At 43.0% G+C, this 20,605-nt stretch overlaps 1 protein-coding gene across 1 annotated transcript in view; it reads right to left on the bottom strand.

Moving 5' to 3' along the window:
- Slc49a4 (solute carrier family 49 member 4) overlaps positions 1 to 20,605 on the bottom strand; it is a 77,035-nt gene that overhangs the window by 24,069 nt on the left and 32,361 nt on the right. Inside the window, exons 3-6 of the mRNA XM_038346626.2 lie at positions 14,804 to 15,069; positions 12,900 to 13,029; positions 6,539 to 6,647; positions 781 to 848 (exon numbers count right to left, since the gene is read on the bottom strand). Coding sequence (XP_038202554.1) covers positions 781 to 848; positions 6,539 to 6,647; positions 12,900 to 13,029; positions 14,804 to 15,069 — 573 coding nt within the window. The remainder of the gene's footprint in view (positions 1 to 780; positions 849 to 6,538; positions 6,648 to 12,899; positions 13,030 to 14,803; positions 15,070 to 20,605) is intronic.

The following is a 20,605-nucleotide window of genomic DNA, read 5'->3' as shown; positions in this document are numbered from 1 at the left end:
CCACATGTATTATCCTGTGTCAATCATGTTTGGAGTTTTAGATATTGAGGGGATTTCTATATCTTCTTGATCTCCTCTTCTTCCTGGTGAAGTGATTGGCTGGTCTTGCTGTGACGCAATGGCTTGGAGGGTAAATGGCTCTCCTTCTTTCAGTGTCACAGGAAGGAGTGACATTTGTTTTCCTAAGATTTCTGTTTTTAGAATAAATAAGAACCCTCTTTCTTCTTCTAACCCATCCTAAAAGCTGTTGTCATAATGGGCTGGGATGAAAGAGAGTTTGAGGACACTGGAGACCTCTGCAGACACTTCCATCTAGGTGGAACAACCACAGGGACACAGGGCAGGGGGTCTGCCGTTCCAGGAGCCCAGAGATGTTCTGGTGTGTGGCTCCTTCTTGCTAACTACTGCTTTACTATTTGTTAAAAATTATATCACTTTTGGGTGTGGGCCTATTTGATGGTGTTGCTCTCAACTATAGCAAAGAGAAGGAGCTTAATTACACTGGCAACATTTCTGGTCTTCAGAAACCATTTTGGGAAGGACAGCTCCCAAGCAGGCTTCTTGCAGCCGGAATCCCTTCTGCTGCATGAACATCCCTGGTGGCCTGAACAAGTGGCTCTTTCTGGCTTTTTCTTCTGCTCTTTCCTAAGTAATGTTCACATCGGGACCCACTTCTCTTCTGACCCCTCCAACACTTACAAGTTTGATATGAAACATTGGGGAACCCATTTCTCTTCTGACCCTCCTATCACTTACAAGTTTGATATGAAATATTCTCACCTTGCCATAGCTATCCCAACAACACAGCCTCCAACTATAGACCAAAATCCAATCCAGCCAGCATCTACCTGTTAAAGAAGCAGCAGACACATTAATGCAAATTAGACTGGCATAAATGAAATCCTCTATAATCAATATTAATAGCTAAATGGCAACAAATCTAGGAAAATTATTTAAGAAAATGAATAAAAGAAAAGGAGCTATGTTTAACTAATGAATACAAATTTATCTACATAATTATAACCTCCATTAATTTTGCTGAAATGTTTAAATCAACAAAATAATACCACTATTTCCGGGCACCTGCTGTACACTAGCGTTGTCTAGTGCTGTCTAGTACTAGAGCTCTCACTAAGAAATGTTTTACAGTCTCTGACCTCAAGAAGTTTAAATCTAATCATCATATATAAAATTCCTAGAAAATCATTTGTTGCTAAGACATTTGGCCACACCTAAGACCACACCCAGTGATGAGGGATGGAGAGGAGGGGAGAGGAAAGGAGGGGAGGGAGGAGGGGAAAGGTTGGTATCATAGTTTAGATATGACCTGCATACCTAGGCCTCAGGTGACACTGCTTAGCCCCCAGCTGGTGGCACTACTTGAGAGAGTGCCAGTAATTGGTGGCACTACAGAAGCTTCAGGAGGTAGGGCCTACCTGAAGGAGGAAGGCTACTTGGGATACTTTGCTAGGGACTGTATCTTGTCCCGGGCCCCTTTCTATGGGAAGGTGGACTGCTCTGTTCCCCACCATGCTGTCCTGCCTCTTAGCCCCACAGCAATGGGCCAAGGCAACACGGACTAGAATCTCTAAAACCGTCCGCCACAGTGACGCCTTCCTCCTGTTAAGTTGCTCTGTCAATGCCTTGCCACTTCGAAGTCTCATGAACACACATAGATAGAAAGAGAAAAGCTGGCTTGGAAAATGTTTCTATCCCTGCTACAGACGACCTCAGTGACCCTGGTCAATCACGCCTCTTACCTACGAAGTGATGAACAGACGGTCTGTGCCCAGGACTTAGCTCAGCAGATACACACAGCCCAGTGTCACGGAGCGCTAGTGGCTTCTCCTGTCTCAGTTCTTCCCTACTTTCAAGCCACAGTCTCTCGGGCACTTGACACCACCTCTGTTTTCATTAATGCGCCTTTATACAGCTTGCTCTCTGTCCCCCACACACTCACAGTCAGGAGCATGGGCTGGGAAAGTCCTTTCTGCAGTAAAGACAGCGGCTACGTGGTGGAAAGTGCTGAGCACCTGTCCCTTGTCGTGGTGGAGTCTCTGTGCACTACAGGAAACTGGCGCAGTTGTCCCTCCCACAGCCACCCACTTGCTCATCACTGCATCTCTTCCTTCCATCCTCCTATAAAAAGCTTCTGAAATGACCCCTAGAAATCTGTTTTGTATACTTGTATACGATCCAGTCATTCTTCTGCTCAGAAAAAATTGCTGGCTTTCCTTGTAGCTACCACAAAGTCCAACCACCTGGTACTTAAGAATCGCAAGCTAATGCCTATCTTTTATTACCTTTTTTATTTTTTTGGAGTCACATTTTTTACTGTGATGAGGACTGACAGCCAAATGTTACCTCCTTCCACCTGCGTACTCAGGCAGACTACACACCCACTCCCATTTGGTATGTGTGATCATGAAGTTCCATTCATGGAGACGAGGACCTGAAGACAGCTCTCTGCTGCTCCATGCTTGCTCCTCCCTCTTTCCACCACCTGCCCTCAGATCTGTACATCTAGGTTTGCAATGTCAAGGCCTATGGGACAGAATCTGTACAAAGCAGACGCAGTGCAAGTCTCTAGAACAGCATGAGGAAAAGGAGTTGCCATGCTGTGGCCAAGTGTCCAGGGTCATTTACATGCTGTCCTGCACTGCTGTGGACAAGAAACTTCTCCTGCAGTCCTCAGAACGGGGAAAGTGGACTTTAGTAGCCTAGCATACTCTAATTCAGTGACTCTGATCGTATTTTCTACCAGAAGCACACAAAGGCTCTCTGGACAAGGAAGCGTCCTGACACTTATATGATCTCTAGTTTTCCTCAGCACTGGCATTGGGGACAAGAGGACTCAGTAATGCAGGGCTATCCTCTTCCTTCGGGCATCCGCCATCTGTCACTCAATGCTCACCTAACACCTAGGCCTCTGCACATAACTTCCTCTTTTAAAAAGAAAATCTCTCTCTCTGTGTGTGTGTGTGTGTGCATGCACACAGGCATGATCATATGGCCCTCATGTTCATGTCATGTTGCACTATGAAGGACAACTTATGGTGTTAGATCACCCTTGCCTTTTACTTTGTTTGAGACAGGGGCTCTTGTCACTGCTAAGACGGCCTTCAAGCTTCAGCTGATCCTCTCTCTCTCCTCTCACTGCAGGAGATGCATGCCTTTGCCATTGATTTCCGTGGGTTCTGATGAACTAAGCTCAGGTCCTCATGCTTGGATGACACGCCCTTTGCCCACTGAGCCATCCTCTCTCTAGCACAGCCCCACACAAACTACCTGTATTGATGCCGGTTTTTGCAAGCCAGCAATGGTCTTCTCCCTTTGCTAGTGGTTCTACCCAATACCTTTCTTTACTTAATCTTATTGTTCTCATTTAATTTTAAATTATGCTTTAACTAACGGGAGATCACCAAGTCCAGTTGGAATGGGACTGATGGAACAGGCGACCAAACCGGACTCTCTGAATGTGGCTGATGGTGGAGGAGGACTGAGAAACCAAGGACAATGGCGATGGGCTTGGACTCTACAGCATGGACGGGCTCACTGTGAGCCTTGTCAGTTTGGTTGGTCACCTTCCTGGACTTAGGGGGAGTGGGGAGGACCTTGGATTTAACATAGTGAAGGGAACCCTGATGGCTCTTTGGCCTGGAGAGGGAGGGAGTGGGGGTATGGGTGGGAGGCAGGGGAGGGAAGGGGGAGGAGGAGGGGAAGAGATAGAAATTTTTAATAAAAAAAAAAGAAAGTAAAAAAAAAAAGAAATGGGTTGAATCAAGATGTGAGAGTTAGCCAATAAGAGGCTAGAGCTAACGGGCCAGGCAGTAATTTAATTAATACAACTTTGGTGTGGCTATTTCGGGGGGGTTAAGCTAGCCAGGCAGTGGGACGCAGCCTGCTCCTCCATACTACAAATGAGTACTCCTGAAAAGAACCTGTCTACAAAGACTGATTGACGAATCTCAGTACTGTAGGTAGATTGGAATGTTGCTGGTCCAGAGACTAGTTGTCTCATCTTGGGCTAAGTTTTGACCCCCTAGAACAGCCATTCCTTACCCACCTCTGTGTCAGAACTAACATCTTCTGACTAATAGATAAAAAGCACTTTTGGAATCCATGAACACAGCAGAAGACTAACTTGCACAAACCACAAAGCTAAGGATGCCATCAGATAGCATCTTGAACCTATAGAATAGCTCCATGCTCAGCACCATCATTCTGTACCTGCCACTCCGATGTACCCACCAATGTATTCTGAACTTTGCTTAATTTATTACTTTCTTTGTTCTGTAAAACCATAGCCTGGTCTACAGAATAAGTTCCAGGAACAATGAAACCTGTCTCAAAAAACAAACAACAACAACAACAACAAAAAACCAAGAAACAAACCAACCAACAAAAATTGTCAGCTTTCATGAAACTGCTTTCACGGTTTCACAGTGAAACTTGGAGTTTTGGGTATCTAAATATGTGTTCTCAGGCCGTGATCACTCAAAATGGCTCTAGAATAAACTATTTTATCTTTCATTTAAAAAAAATATTTGGTGTGATCATGGACACTATCTCTCAGAGTTTATACATAGACAGATACCTGGAAGGGCTTCTTAGGGTTTGCAACACAAGGCACAGATACACAAAAATCAGCATCATTTAAATAGACTTGCACTTTCTCTTATTGGAACTGAGCACACTTTGAATACCTGCCATCCAAAACATGGGTCAGGAAACAGGAGTGATCTCTTTATTCTTTAAAAAAGATTTATTTATGTATTTTATAGATATGAATACTCTATTTGTATGTATGCTTGCATAACAGAAAGGAACACATTGGATTGAAGAGGGCACCAGATCTCATTTATAGATGGTTGCTGGGAATTGAACTCAGGACCTCTGGAAGAGCAGCCAGTGCTCTTAACTGTGGAGATATCTCTTCAGCCTGAGGAGAGGTCTTTCAATGACAATGTCACTGGAGATCTGTCCTTACGAAAATTGGATTGGCTTTCTTTATAAAAGTAGGAAGGGGTTAGCTGGGCAGTGGTGGTGCATGTCTTTAATCCCAGCACTTGGGAGGAGAGGCAGGTGGATCTCTGCGAGTTCAAAGCCAGTCTGGTGTACAGAGTGAGTTCCAGGATGGCCAGAGCTGTTACATAGAGAAACCCTGTCTTTGGAAAAAAAAAAAAAAGTAGAAGGGGCTGCCTCATCCTCTGCCATGTGAGTGTACAGAGACAATGCATACAACACAGCCATTATCCCGTCTATGAAAAAGGCCGCTAACATTGCTGCATATGCAAGTGTTCTATTGACTGAACGGGAGAAACACCAGGCGCTACCGCCAAGACTGTAAAAGGATGCCGCTGCCTCAGACAGGTTGCACATTGCCTGTCAAAGGAAGCATACATGAAAAACTAGCAGTTCCATTCCTAGACATACAACCAAAAGAACTGTACAGGAGGAACATCAAGAGCCATGCATGAGAATGGTCACACAGCCCTCCTGTGACAGCGAAAAATTGGAAACAATATAAATGTTCATTAAAAGCAGATGGCCAAACTGTTCATTCATAGAGCAATGACAGCATACCAGTGTGTTGGATTTTTTCTGTCGGCCTTTGCTAAACCTCACTCTATCCTACCATACCACATGGAATCAGGAAGAGTGAGGTAAAGATACTGAGCATGGTGAAATGGTTTGGTTTCCTTGTTTTTATTTTTTTGCATTTACATATGCACATGCATGAATCTGTGTATGTATGTGCATGCATAAGTGCAGGTCAGAGACAACTTGTGGGAGTGTGTGTGCACTCTTAAGCACGTGTGTGAACACCTGTGTAAGTGTATGCATGCGATCACAGGACAACTTGTAGGAAGTGTGTGTACATGTGTGTATACAAGTGTGTGCATCTTTGTATGGTATATGTGTATGTATGCAACATGTAGGTCAGAGAACAACTGTGGGAGTGTGTGTGTGTATGTGTGTGTGTACATATGTGTGTATGAGTGTGTGCATCTCTGTATGGTGTATGTGTATGCATGCGACATGTAGGTCAGAGGATAGCTGTGGGAATCAGATCTCTCCTTCTGGTATCTTCTGTTATGTGGGCTCTGAGCATTCAACTCAGGTCATCATGTGTGGCCCCAAGTGCTTTTACCCATAGCCATCTTGCCAGCCATGGTCATATTTATAAAAGGAGATGTCCTAATTGTGAGACAAGAGAAAGTACTAAGAACAGCACTCTATCAGGTGACAGGTTCATAATTTACCTCACCATGTATGAAACAAGGGTAAATGATGAGGTTAACCAAACTAAGAAGTTTTCCTCTTCTATTTCTCAGTATTAATAGCAGTCCAAGAAATGTGGAATTCACAGCTGATATTAAAAATCGAGTTTTCACCTGTCCTATAGGAATCTTATTTGTAGTAATGATTGAGGCAACATTTTACCTACCCTTGAAGCTAAAACCAAAAACATATCACAATTATTTATGCTAAATGAACAAAAATTCCTACAACATATACAGACATAAGTACTCACTTGGCTGACATGCACTGGTGTTAAAATTAAGTCCAGAACTCCAGACCAGCCAGCAAACACACCAAGTGGTATCGCATATGCTAAAGCAATCATCAAAAACCTCAAATTGCTGCAAAAGAAAATATTATTACAAATTTAAAATGTAGAACTTAAACTATTGATGAAACACTTAAGTCATTTTGAAACTGTAACACAGAATTGAAATAGGAAAAATGTGTCCATCTTTAAAGAAACTCAAGATTCTTTAACCTGCTAATTTTTCGTAAGAAACCAGCCCTAAATGGGATGATTTTACCACAGCCCTGCGCTCACAGCTCAGTAGGTGGAAAGACTGTAAGTGTACAGGTTGGCGGATGACTCCAGGGGAATGCCATTTTCCAGACATAACACAGCAGACACACATATGGACTCAGCGTCCGTGTCAGCACACAGAAGACCTACACAGGTTCAAACCAGGCAAAATCTCAGCATGGAGAAGGGGAGTGGACACAAAGTCCCATCCCTAATCAAGAAGCCATTTGTAAGAGATGTCGGGAGAGGGAAAACCAGTTTTCTTTAATGGAGTGACAATGGTCAGCACCAATCAATCACACTCCAGGGCAGGCCCTGTGCTCAGAAACAGTTGGCCAACCCAAAACGGACTCTGTGATTTTGTTTGTTTATTTACTTTCTTTTGTTTGTGTTTGGCTTTCTTCAGAGAGAAAATATGAATCTGGGTGTAAAGAATAGGGGCAAGAATCTGAGGTGATCTGGAAGAGGGGAGAATGTAATCAATACATAGTATGAAAATTACAAAACAAAAATCCAAGAAATCACACCAAAAGTATCCTTTTCACTTATATTTTTTAAATTTCCAGTGTTTGCTGTGTTATATTTTATGTGATATGTTGTATTTGCAGGATGATTGATTTGAATTTGGGGCAAGCTTGGGTTACACAGTGAGTTCCAGAATAGCCTGGGTTATACATCCATCTTAAAAATTCCAACCAAAACAAAAGCAAAGAAAAATCCATACAGCACCTAGGAATAAGCCAGGAAGGTCAGAGACAGACAGACAGTCAGACACACACACACACACACACACACACACACACACACACACACACGGGGGTGGAGGTGGGAGTGTGTAAAATTTTAAACTTAACTAAGAGAGCAGATACAGTCTAAGTAGATGAGCAGTCCACACTATCAGCCTACATTGATCTGTAAATTCAATGTAATCACAGCTAAAATCATACTTGTATTTTTCCTAAAAACTTAAGAAATATGAAAAATGAAATTCTTTAAAAAGCTAAGTCACCCTTAAAAAAAATAACAAAGATTAACGGAGAAGCCCTTGTCCTGAGACAGTAAGATTAACTGCTTGGCTAAGGCAGTGAGAGTGTGGCATTGGCTCATGACAAAGAGGACTACAGGGAGACACAGACCAGGACACAGAAACTGCACACAGTGGAACAGCACTGCCCACCAAGTGCCAAGGATGTCTCCAGATGTTGTTCCCAGATGTGGAAAACACCTCCTATACCACTGTCAACAGCATTTACTAAGGCAGACTAAAACCCGGATATGAAACGGAAAACCAAACAACTATTAAAAAAAAAACTCACGAGGCAATAGGAAATGTAAACACTTGGGCTTGGAGAGGTGGCTCTATGGTTAAGAGCACTGACCGCTCTTCCAGAGGACCTGGGTTCAATTCCCAGCACTCACATGGCAGCTCACAACTGTATGTAATTTCAGTTCCAGAGAATCTGATACCTTATACAGATATACCTGCAGGCAAAACACCAACGCACATAATTTTTTTTTAAAAATCATTTAAAAAACTTTAAAAAAAGAAAATGTAACCCTGACTTGTCAGGAAATTGTTGCTAGGACCTCCTAAGGTATGATGACATTACACTCATCTTATTACAAGAGCTCTAAACAGTCAGGGGCTGATGCAGATAGTTCCAGAATTTGAGGGAAGCTTGGGTAACATAGTGAGATCCCATCTCAGTTTTTTAAAGGTCTGTATATTTTAACATAAATTACACATACTGCAGCATTTCTGGGTGAAGTTGACTGTCCTTGGGTGAAGTGAGTGGGGCGGAGATAAACAAGGTGGCTGTGCACCAATAACTGCTGGTCTGAGTTCTTGGAAGAGGGGGTATATTATTCCACTTTGTACATATTATAATGTTCTAAAACCAAAAGCTTAAAATGTGCTTCCTTTGGCACAGTGCTTGTGCAGTCTGCAGTTCCCAGCCCCACACACTGTGACACATGTCTGTAACCCAGCACTCATGGAATGGAGATATAACATAGGTGGAGGCAGAAGGATCTGAAGTTCAAAGTCAGTCCTGACTACAGAGTGAATTTGAGGTCATCCTGATCAAAATGATACTCTGTCTCAAAACCAACCAACCAACCAACCAACCAACCAACCAACCAACAAAAACCAGTCAAACAGAATGGAGCACATAAACTGAGCGCAGATAACATAGATAAATTATATTAATTATATTTACAAAGGCAAAGAGGTAAAGAAACTCACAAAAGGCACCTGAGGAACGGGAGAGGAATGAAAATAAAATGAAGGGTAACAGTATCGATGTGCTCCCAAGAGCAGGTTCGACTGTAAAATGCAAAATCAGCAGCCGTCACCAAGCATGGCACTGGCCTACGAAAGGGGCAAAGGTCACATTAGGTCACACAGGCAAAAGCCTGTTAAAAGCAGCAAACTGCATGGTGAGACCCTGGAGCAGAATTGCTGATGGGTTTGATGCCTCCAGATAATGAAATTACAGTTTTCAGAGCCAGCTTTCTAAAATTAAAATGTCTTTAAAAATCAAAAGAAGAAGTAAGGATTTCTGAAGTTCTTTGAAAAACCAGAGGAAATTATCCTGTAGGTTTGAGGTACTGGGCAAGACAGGCCCACAGAATCCCCCTGAGAGCCCAGAAGTATAGAAGGTCACCATACTAAATAACAAACCACAGCACAGAGTGTAGGCTTTGCTGGGCCTTCTCATGAGGAAGAGGACCACACTCCACTCCACTCCACACAGACACAGAGCCCTGGCTGGGGACATCCTGGTCACGGGAATAAAGTTACTCTTTCCTGTCGGAGCAATTTGTTGGTAACTCAACAAAACGCCTTCAATGCTTCACATTTCCCACAGAATAATCAGCTAGGCGCTTTGCCCACTGACAGGATAACATCTGCTGTTGGCTTTGCTGAGAAAAATTTAGATAAACAGCATTTTAAAGAGTTGTTATTTTAAACTTTCACCTTGTGAATGTGTGCCACAGACCCCAATTAACAATTTTTGTTACAGTTATTTAATTATTGTGGCTATGAAAGACAGAAAGGGGCAAAGATGGGGTGGGGGGGGAACGTTCATGTGTCTGCTCTCCCGCCCACCATGTGGGTCCTGGAGATGGATCTCAAAGCACTGAACTTGGTGGCAAGCGCCTTTACGTATTGAGCCATCTTGCTGCCGCCCCATGAAGCTATTTTTAATTAATTTTTTAAATCCTATGTACATTGGTGTTTTACCTTGTGTATGTCTGTGTGAGAGTGTCAGACAGTTGTGGGCTGTCATGTGGGTGCAGGAACCAAGCCCCAGTTCCCTGGAAGAGCAGCGAGTGCTCTCAACCTCTGACCCATCTCTCCACCCCACAAAGCTTTTCTTACTCTACATGTGGAAGGGCAGAGCACATGGTACTATGGGGAAGTGGATCCTCAAAACCTTCTCACTGTACTGTAGAGTCAGGGATTTTTAGTTTGTTTGGTAATGTCTCCCCAAATACATACCATTATCACATGTAAAAACACTGTATTTCCTACCTTCATCTCACTTTGTCTAAAAAAACCCATTAAATTAGTTGGGCTGTGAACTATGTGAAATGGGACTAGCACAATCAAGGAACTTAATTTTTAATTTCGTCCTTTAAACTAGTTTTAGCCTAATTTTTACACCACAAGAAACAAAAAGCACTTTTCCACTAAACTTTATTTAACTGCTAATTTATGCGCACCGTCGGAAATGCAGGCCAGGCCTGCACTCACTAGGCAGCACTGTCCAAACTGTGCAAAGCCCGGTGCGTAAGCTTTACTTTTGGAAGATCTTTAACAATCTCACATTAATGACCACAACGTAAGACACTATCGGGGCACACACTGTGGCCACTGACCGTCCTGGCGTCAATGAACTGATTCCATCCTCATTCTCCTCCACATGCTGCTCTACTACTGTAATCCATCCACTTGAAGAAGCATGCCACAGATATCACGAGTGGCAGTACACTGCCCCAGAACTAAATATCTGCTCTGCTGTGGGAAGATGCAGGCCGCTGAGGTGAACAGCGCTAAGAGACACTTTCAGCAAACCCATGGTGAACCCTATCAGACATTTGTCTTCAACAATCCAAATGGAACCAAGAGGCCAGAGGTGGTGTGCGCGCCTTTAATCCCCGCACTCCAGAGGCAGAGGCAAGTGGATTTCGGTATGTTTAAGCTTAACCTGGTCTACATAGCGAGTTCCAGGTCACCCAGAGCTACAGAATAGGACACTGTCTTATAAACAAATAACAAGAAGAAAATTAGCTGCTGGAAATTAGAGTTGAATGCCCCAAACAGCTGCAGACAGACCAGAAGTTAGGACTAGCTATCAACACTTTGCTTCTCACACAGAAAGAAAAGCGATTCTAGGAGAAGAGATGGAAAGACTGTTGTTCCAGCTATGGAAATTCGTTTTAATTTTGAGTAAAAAAAGACTGACTGTATTCTAAAGAAGTGACAGATCACCAACTGTGACCCCAACAAGACCTTCCCTTTAACATCAAGGACTTGTAGAGTCAAGGCGTGTGAATACAATGATTTTGTTTTTTACTTTAAATGAAAAATAAACTGGGAAATATTGTTCATTGAGTACCTTCCAACTATATATTTGATGGAATCTGAATATATAAACTATTTCCAATAAAAACAGAGTCCAAATCGAGATGTGTTCAAAGGTAAAAACACAGTAGGCACTAAAATAGTAATAGTAAAATATCCTATTAATAATTTTAATATTGATTACATGTTAATGTTTTAGATATACAAGGTTGATTAAAATATGCTACCAAAATTAATTTTACTTATTCCCTTCTAATATTTCCCAGTGAGGTACTAAAAACTTTATGATGATGTATGTATGTGGGTTGGGTATTAATACTGAGGGTACAATAATACAGTTCTTTACTGGAAGAAATTTGCCATAGGGGAAGGGATGGAGGGGAAAAAAAAGAACCAACTAGAGAGCTAATGAATTAGTAACAATTCCTGATCGCTAACTAAGAAAGGAAATTCAGATGGTAACATCACATGTCCCAACTACACGTCACAACCCACAGTGACATTTGATATGTTTGGAGTCAGGGTAAGTCCTAGGGCTTTTGAGTCTTTGAGGGCAGAGCCGAGCTACCTCTAAGTTAAGCCAATAAATGAATAGATATATTGCATTTCCCGTTCTATGAGCCTAATGGGGGTACACTGAGACGGGGGTTTTAGATGAAACACAAAGAATTGTGATTTTATTACACATTGCACATATTGATGAGTACCTATGTAATATGTATTGACATATAATAACAAACCCAAATAGTAAGAAAAATATAACAAACCCAAACATTCTATAATTTCACAGACATATGGTGTAAGTTTCTATATAACAGAAATTAAGAGATCTGATTTTTAAAATACTGAGTGAGCAATGGTCTACATGGAATATGGACAAAACAAAATTTCATGACATTTTGGTGTGTGGTGAATTTTCAAGATATATTTCTGATAGAAAATTAAAGTAATTAGTATTTTAATTAATATCAACATCAATTAGTTATAATCTGATTAATGCTGAAAAATTATCACCTCAAGTTATCCTTAAACATTAAGAATTAGGGGCCAAAGAGGAGACTTAGGGGGTAAAGCATTTGCCAAGCAAGGCTGATGACCTGAGTCTGATCTCTGGGACCCGTGTGAAGGTGGAATGGAGAACTGACTTCATAAAGCTGTGACCTCTATGTGTGTTCTGTGGCACATGTATCACCTCCATATCCATCACCCACACACACAGACAGACTCACAGACACACACATAGACAAATACACACTGACACAGACAGACAGACAGACATAGACACACATATACACACATAGACACATAGACATAGATACATAGATATAGACACAGAGACACACATACAAACACACACAGGCACACGCAGGCGCGCGCGCGCAAACACACACACACACACACACACACACACACACACACACACACACACGCATTCACGCACAGTTACACTAACGGCAGCCACAGCCACAGTCTGCTCACCTTAGTAACCTACAAAAGCTGCGCCGATAACTCAGCCGCTGACTGGCTGCAGCAACACTGGGAGGAAGAGGAGGCCGGGGTGGAAAATAGGCGAGGGTGGCAGAGAATATTAGACAGGCAAATCCAAACTCTGAAAGAAAAATAAAAGTGAAGTGTTAACTAATGATACAAAAGTCAGTACTTACTTCTATAATATCTAGCTCTACAAAGACAACTAAAAACTCCACTCAGCCCAGAGTGGAGGCTGGGTGTGTGGAGACCTAAATTCCACAGGCCACCAATAGGGGGCGTGCTATGAACAAAGATGCACAGTGGGGTCTGGTACACATCAGCGATCCAAAGGCCCAAACCCTGCAGCAGAGATTCTGAAGCAGGTCTAAGACAATAATAATAATAAGCATGGTACTCAGGAAGAAGGGATACAGGAGGAGACTGAAAAGGGTAGGATTCTGTCTCATGGAAGACAGGGCTTCTGATGCGCAGGTAAGACAGATTCAATTCACATACTGTTCAGGAAAGTTAAACAGGACAAAGAGGCATCTAAAAGTAAGAAACCAAGAAACTGAAAACACAAACGGAATGCTCCCTTTTCTCCTCGGTCCCTGCTATGCCAAATCCTGAAATATAAATCTCCTCGTGTATCTTGGGGATGAACTTCAGAGTGTGTCCTTGGCCCATGGAGAGGCCTGCTCTGGAAGCTTCCGTAGCCTGGCTTCCCTGGCTCTACGGATCCTCACTAAATCTGAACTACTCTGTTTCTTTCATCCGTCTGGCTGCCCAGGCTCTCTCCCTTCACTGGAGTCTTCTCTGGTTCTCCCCTCATCTTCCCTTGCCCAGTGGGTTTTGCTGGCTCCTCCTCACCTCCGAGTTCTAGGTTAGAGGCTAATCTCTAAGGAGCTCCACTGCACACTCAGTGGAGACAGGCATGCACTGCTGCCTCGGAGCTTCAGAGCCCAGGCATGGCCATCCCAGTGCCCAGGCAGAGGCAAGCACACAGGAGGAGTCCGATATTTAGCAAGCAAGTTAAGGCAAAATTCAGTATAATCTGGTCCCTTATCTTTCTTTATCAACTTCATTTTCTGCTATTTGCTACTTTTGCTACTGACACACAAATAGTCTCATGTATACCACTAGGACCATATCAAATTAGGAGTCACACCCTAGACACTTTCATACCTTCTCTGCCCTTCAGGGTCCCCTGCATGAAACACCCTCACCCATTTGAACATTTGGTGAACAGTTACGATACCTATACAACATGATAACTATATTATTATAATTATTATATCATAATATATTACAATATCCTTATATTCTTAATTTAATTCATTATTATGTTCTTGGTAAAGCTTTCCTTAACACCTCAATTTTTCTGTAAACCCAGGCAAGTTTGGTTCCTCCACCTTGTACGACCCTAGTTGTGCTACAATGGTCTCAACACTGATCTCACCACTTCCCCGTGCTGAGCACTGTGCTTAGACACAGCAAAGATGTATAAAAACACAAGGAGCAAGAAACAGGCGTATGGGCGGACATAAGAAAAAGCTATAAGGGTGGAGTATAGGGCTTGACTAGAGACAAGGGAATGGATGTAAGAGAATGTTTTAGAAAGGGCGCTGTCTCTGATTAATAAGACTAACATGCATAGCCAAATCTAGAGAAGACTATGGAATATGTTATAAAGTGCTTTGCTGTAAATATATTAAAAGTATAAAATTAAGAAAGAATTTTCTATGTAGCAAGCGCATGTTACATTTAGTGACTTTCTAGGAAGCGTTGTTTCAAGCTGTTATCTCCATATAATACAATAAATGTACAGTCTGTGATATGATCTGGCACACCAGAACCAGCAGAGACTGGAATGGATACCAAAGAAAACCAGGAAGAAAAAAGCTCCACAGCACCTGCATACAGCACAGTCTCGATGCGGTCTTTGATATGAGCCCGGCTACTCTCTGCAGCCAGAAGGGGCGATGTCCCATTGGGAGCTGGAACAACAAGGGGCCCGACGAGGAACGCACATGCTCCACCGAGGTAACTCAGCATTGACGCAATTGCTGTGGCTGTTGCTCGTTCATCTGCAGAGAACCATGTTGTAGAGAGGAACGGGGCTGCATTCATGACAGTTGGACCTGCCAGCCCATTTAATATCTGTCCTCCGTGGATTAATCTGGAATTAGGAAAGTTACAAGGCTGGACGATATTTAAAACAAGCATTTTCTAAATCAAAAGGATATTATTAAGCAAACAGCAGTTTAACTACGGTGATTAAAAATATATATGTAAAAATAATGGCATTCTGAGAAGGTGAGCTAGCCTACTCTCAATGGCAAGGTGACTCTCTGGGAGGGAGGCTAAGTGCACCTAGGTGCCATTTACTCACTTCAGAAATACTAAACTAAGAACCTGCTATATAGCCTTGGTGTGGTGGCTTGAATAGGAATGGTCCCCGCGGGCTCTTAGATTTGAATGGTTGTTCAACAGGGAGTAGCACTATTAGGAGGTGTGGTCTTGCTGAAGTAGGTGTGGCTTTGTTGGAGTAGGTGTGGTCTTGTTGGAGGAAGGGCGTCACTGGGGATGAGCTCTGGGGTTTCAAATGCTCAAACCAGGCCCAGTGTCTTTCTCTGTCTGCTAGCTACAAATCCAGATGTAGAACTCTCAGCTCCTCTCCAACACCATGTCTGCCTGCATGCCACCGTGCTTCCCACTATGTTAATAGACTACATCTCTGAACCGTAAGCCAGCCCCAGTTAAATGCTTTCCTTTATAAGAGTTGCCATGGTCATGGTGTCTCTGCACAGCAGAACGCTGACTAAAGCACCTGGCTCACTTACCCATTATTGTTTCAATCTGTTAAAATAGGAGAGCCTAGGCTTGGAAGAAACCTGCCAAGGTGCTAACAAAGCAAGTCAAAAATTAGATTAAAAATGCATTGTTTTTTACCTAGTAGACTGCCTGCCACTCATTAACAGTCCATAGAAATGATTCAGGTGAGCTCAATATTTCATGCTCACTCTATGCCAAGCTTTGAATGCTATCCATATACAAAATAGTCACCAAGACTCTTCTAATGTCAGAGAGAAGATGCTCTAGCCTGGGTGGAGACCCAGCATTCCAATCGGGCTGGTCCATTCACTTGGCACACCTAGGGACCAGCCCTAGGACAGTGGACGCACCTTAGGTCATGCTAGAGAGACAGACAGGCAGAATCATTCGTTCTTTAATGAGGCAGGCAGAATCATTCCTTCTTTAACGAGACAAGCGGAATCATTCGTTCTTTAATGAGATATGGAACCTTTCCTCCCCAGAATTCGTGCTCCAGAGCATCAGCTTAGAAGGCCGCAGCTATGTAGGTGGTAAGCCTGCCTGCTTTGCTGGATTATTGGAGTGTGGCTCTCTCTCCTTTCCATCTCTTTTCTAAGCACCCCTCCCAACACTCTGCCTCCCTACTCTTTCCCTGAAGTCTCCCTCCACCAACTGGCTCCCTGTCCACCCTGTGTCTGACCTCTATGCCAGTACAAATGGCAATGCTTTTCCCCTTCTCTTTCCCATCACCTCCTCTAAGCAGCTGCTGAAGTTTTACAGCCTGCCTGCTCTGGAGTTTGACACCAATAAAACGGTTTCCATTTCAGTCCATACTTAAGTTCTTTTTTTAAGGAGACTAAGAACCCCAGAGTGGGGCCCTGATTCCCCTGCATCACCACCTGGATCATGTGAGCAACTAGATGTCTGAATCGCCCTGGGCACCGAGACTCCACTTCTTGTACATAATGAGAGGTAGATTTAGACTCGGTGTACACTTCCTGGGAATCTGCCAGGTTGAAGTCCTGGAACCTTCGGCTAATGAGACCTTTTTAAGGTGTGTGTGTTTTGAGGACTGGACCCAGGGCCTCATGGCCCCACAGTTCTGACGCCCTCCCTTCTGACTTCAGTTGTGTGGGTTAGTGAAGGACAGGTTTACTGTCCTCAACCGTTCTCTTGTTCACTTTCCCTAATGGGCTACCTAGCTCTCTTACCTCTCACTGCCAAACTCTCGGCCCCTTCAACACTCCTGCTCTCAAAACTTAGCTCACATCCCAGAGCAATCAGGTGTTCATGGAAGTCTGGGTAAGAAAGGAAGGCAGGTTGGTGCCTCCTGCTGTGGAGGGAGGGACCCAGCAGGTGATCTTCTCCTACCTGAGCTTTTTAAGTACTGCCTGCATTTTCAATTCTTTCTCTTCTTTTTGCTTTCTAGTAACTGGTATCTCAAGCCATTTAGAAAAATTATTTCCTGAATGCAGAAAGAAATACTAAACCGACACGGAGAACGAGGCAGGGGCCCAAGCAGGAGCTAAGAAGTGAAATATGCAAGCCAGGTCTGCTCTTCTCCCCATGAATGTTCGGTAGATTATCTGAAGGGAAAATGGCTCTAAATTCCATTAATATTCCTAGGTTCAAAGATGAAAAAAAGTTAAGATCTCTTGTGTAAGGGAAATAATTTTCTAGGTAAAGAGTTGAATTCAAAATGTTTATGTGATGAAATAGTTCCCAAGATTCCCACAGCAATTCTATCATGTGGTATCTTTTCCACAATAGACCTGTTTAAGCATAATTAGTAAGCAACTAAGCTATTTAAAACCCTCAAGTCAGCAGGGCATGGTGGCGCACATCTCTGATCCCAGCGCTTGGGAGGCAGAGGCAGACAGATCTCTGTGAGTTTGAGGCCAGCCTGTTCTACTGAGCAAGTTCCAGGACAACCAAGGCTACACAGAGAAACCCTGTCTTGAAACAAACAAACAAAGAAAACAAAGGGAAAAAAAATTGAAACAATAAAACCTCAAGTCACTCAAATGCATACATGGGATCAATAAGACTTCAGAGATTTCAATTTAGCAATACAAAAAAGCAAAGTCAGGGCTGGCAAGATGGCTCAGGTGCTTACTGCCCAGCCTGAAGTCAGAGTTCAATCCTTGGGAACTACAAGTGAAAGGAGAGTCAGGGCTCCCACAGGTTGTCCTCTGACCTCTATAACCATGCCATGACACATGTACTGTTCCCACCACACTCCTCATACTAAGGGAAAAAAGGCCATTGTAAAGGTCAATATGCCACACTGTCACAACACACTGGGCGGGGGCAGGGCAGAAGCTAAGACAAGTTTGTTTCTGGTCAATAAGCCACTTTACACGGTGGTAATGGTTAGGCGCTGCCCTGGGCTATTCAAAGGGTGTGAAAACAGCACACCAGATGGGGTCTGTCCTCTGGGCCTGTGCAGGTCTGTCAATGGCAGCTGGGTTCCCTCTTTCCTCCCTGCCTCCTCACGGGCTCCCTCAGTGTCCTCTTTCACCAACCTCAACTCCTCTGGCTTCCTTTCTCCCATCAATCTTCTCTTTCCACCCACTTTTGCAAGCTTCATTTATCCCACTACTGTAAGCCAGTGGAAAACGGATGAGACCTCACTTCTTAAGTATGGGAAACATTTAGGCTTTCCATAGCAAGCAGCAAGGAGAATGAGATGGAGGCCCCTCTGTACCCACAAGCCTGGAAAGCAGCGACAAGAATGTGCACTGTCAAGGTTTGCTAGCAAGGCCCTGACCATGAGGGAATCTGCTGAATCCTGCGACGTCCCTACACACCTCTGCCTTCAGTTAGGGCCCTGTACACAGAGAGGACAAGCCCTGAGGGACACGCAGGATGGCACTCATGTACAGCTGCACCGCTTTTCATATTATTCAATATTATTTAGATTTTCAAAGAAATGCCAACAGCTCAAGTTCAGACCCAAGAGCTACGCTCTGTGTTTTCTAAGTACCTGATGTTTCGCTTGCATTTAATGATATTCTGCTAACTCATCCTTTCGCTTTCTGGCATCATGGAACAAACACCCACCATTTCTAAATGATTCCTATGCAGGATATGTTTTACCATTTAAATTTTTGTAGCTAAAAGTGATTTCAGACCTACCCCCTTGAGACATTAATAACACATTAAAAATAACATTTATGTTGGGCGGTGGTGGTGCACACCTTTAATCCCAGGCTCAGGAGGCACAGGCAGGCAGATGGCTGTGAGTTTGAGGCCAGCCTGGTCTACAGAGAGAGTTCCAGGATAGCCAGGGCTACACAGAGAGACCCTATCTCAAAAAGAAAAAAAACAACATTTATAATTTTAAAACTTGTCTTTTTCTAGAAAGTGTCCCAGTCACATAACTAATGGCTAAGGCGGGACTAGAATACACACTCAGAAGTGACGTCATCTCCCACCGACCCCTCTGTTCTCCCACAGGCGGCATCCTGCAGGTTCTCCTGGCAGGCAGAGTGAAGGTGCACAGAGCCCAGTGTGCTTCCATCCTGAGCGCAGCCCTACATTACCAGCCCCCAGGGTATGACTTGCACTGCTGATCCAGAGACTGACTTTTTTAAAAACATAGCAGATATTTCCTTGGGGTAAGCCAGTGTTCTTTACTTAAATTCTATTTTTAAATATGAAATATTTTAGGGTTCATAAAAAATTACTTACCTCTTAGACTTAATATGCTAATAATTCAGAAACATTCTCCCAATTTCTAACCTCCCATCAACATAAACTCACTGGATACGGAAAACAGGACAAGAGCTAGAAATAGCCTGCCTTCTTTGTAGCCCAAGAATGGTTCAGAACTAACTCTAGGAAACGGGAAGTTAGGTGAGGAGAAACAGAAACCCTGGGAAAGTCCCAAGCTTTGGACACTTTGTTAGAGCTTCTATTTTTAAATGAAAACTTAACACACTTCCAAATCTTTAAACAATTTGGCCAATTAATGACTAAATTACAAACACTCCAAGTATCCACAATGCTCAAGGCAGCTGCAGCCGTCACTGAAGAGAACATAAAGCTTGGGCCCTAAAGACACTCTTCATAGGAATATCTCAAACACCAGTTAGAGAAAGGGCAGGGAAATGGTAGCGAGAAGACTCAGCCTCTGGGCTCTGCTGACTTCCTAGCTGTATAATCTTTGCTGAACCACTCATTCACCTGTTTCAGTTTCCCCAAAGGCTCTTTATCATTCTAACATGCTGTTTCACAAGGCCCAACCAATACAACAATCTTTTAGCAAGATACGGGAGGAAAATGGATTTAGTCCTGGTCTGAAAGATGCCTGCTTCCCCTCACGCTGCCTCGTACCCTTTAACTTCTTCCCACATAACTTTTATTTCATCCTCTTATTAAAAGTATATGCATTCATAGCAGAAAAAATTGTAAAGAAATGCACACAGAAGAAAAACTTCATCCATAAATTCTACACATCACTTTGTGTGGCTGTTATTACTATCTTTTTTTTTTAAGTTGTTTTCTGGTCAACAATTAGGCAGGGCAATCAGAGATATATTGAATATACAAGTTTTATGTAGTAAATTATTTTGATTTTTTTCATACCTCATAAGCATTTTCTCATTTCATTACTTTTATTATCATAATCATTAATGGTTTGTGGTATCTTGATATAGATGTATAAAAACATTTACCTAATGTCATTAAGTTTTTGATAACTTATCTTTTTAATATTAATACTGTTGGTGGCAGTCATCATACGTAAGTATCAGCTATTATCCAAATTACCTCTCTGGAGCCAGGAAGGCAAAGGAACCACCCGAGGTGCTGCAAAACACACTCCACAGGGTTCCGCTGAGGAGTCTGCAGTAATTTATTTTCCCATCAATGAAAGAGCCTCCTCAAACTGCCTTGTA

This window comes from Arvicola amphibius, chromosome 10, assembly GCF_903992535.2.
Source record: "Arvicola amphibius chromosome 10, mArvAmp1.2, whole genome shotgun sequence".
In the NCBI taxonomy this organism is placed as follows: Eukaryota; Metazoa; Chordata; class Mammalia; order Rodentia; family Cricetidae; genus Arvicola; species Arvicola amphibius.
Note: the sequence above shows the minus strand (reverse complement) of the source record. Positions and strands in the feature narration are given on the sequence as shown.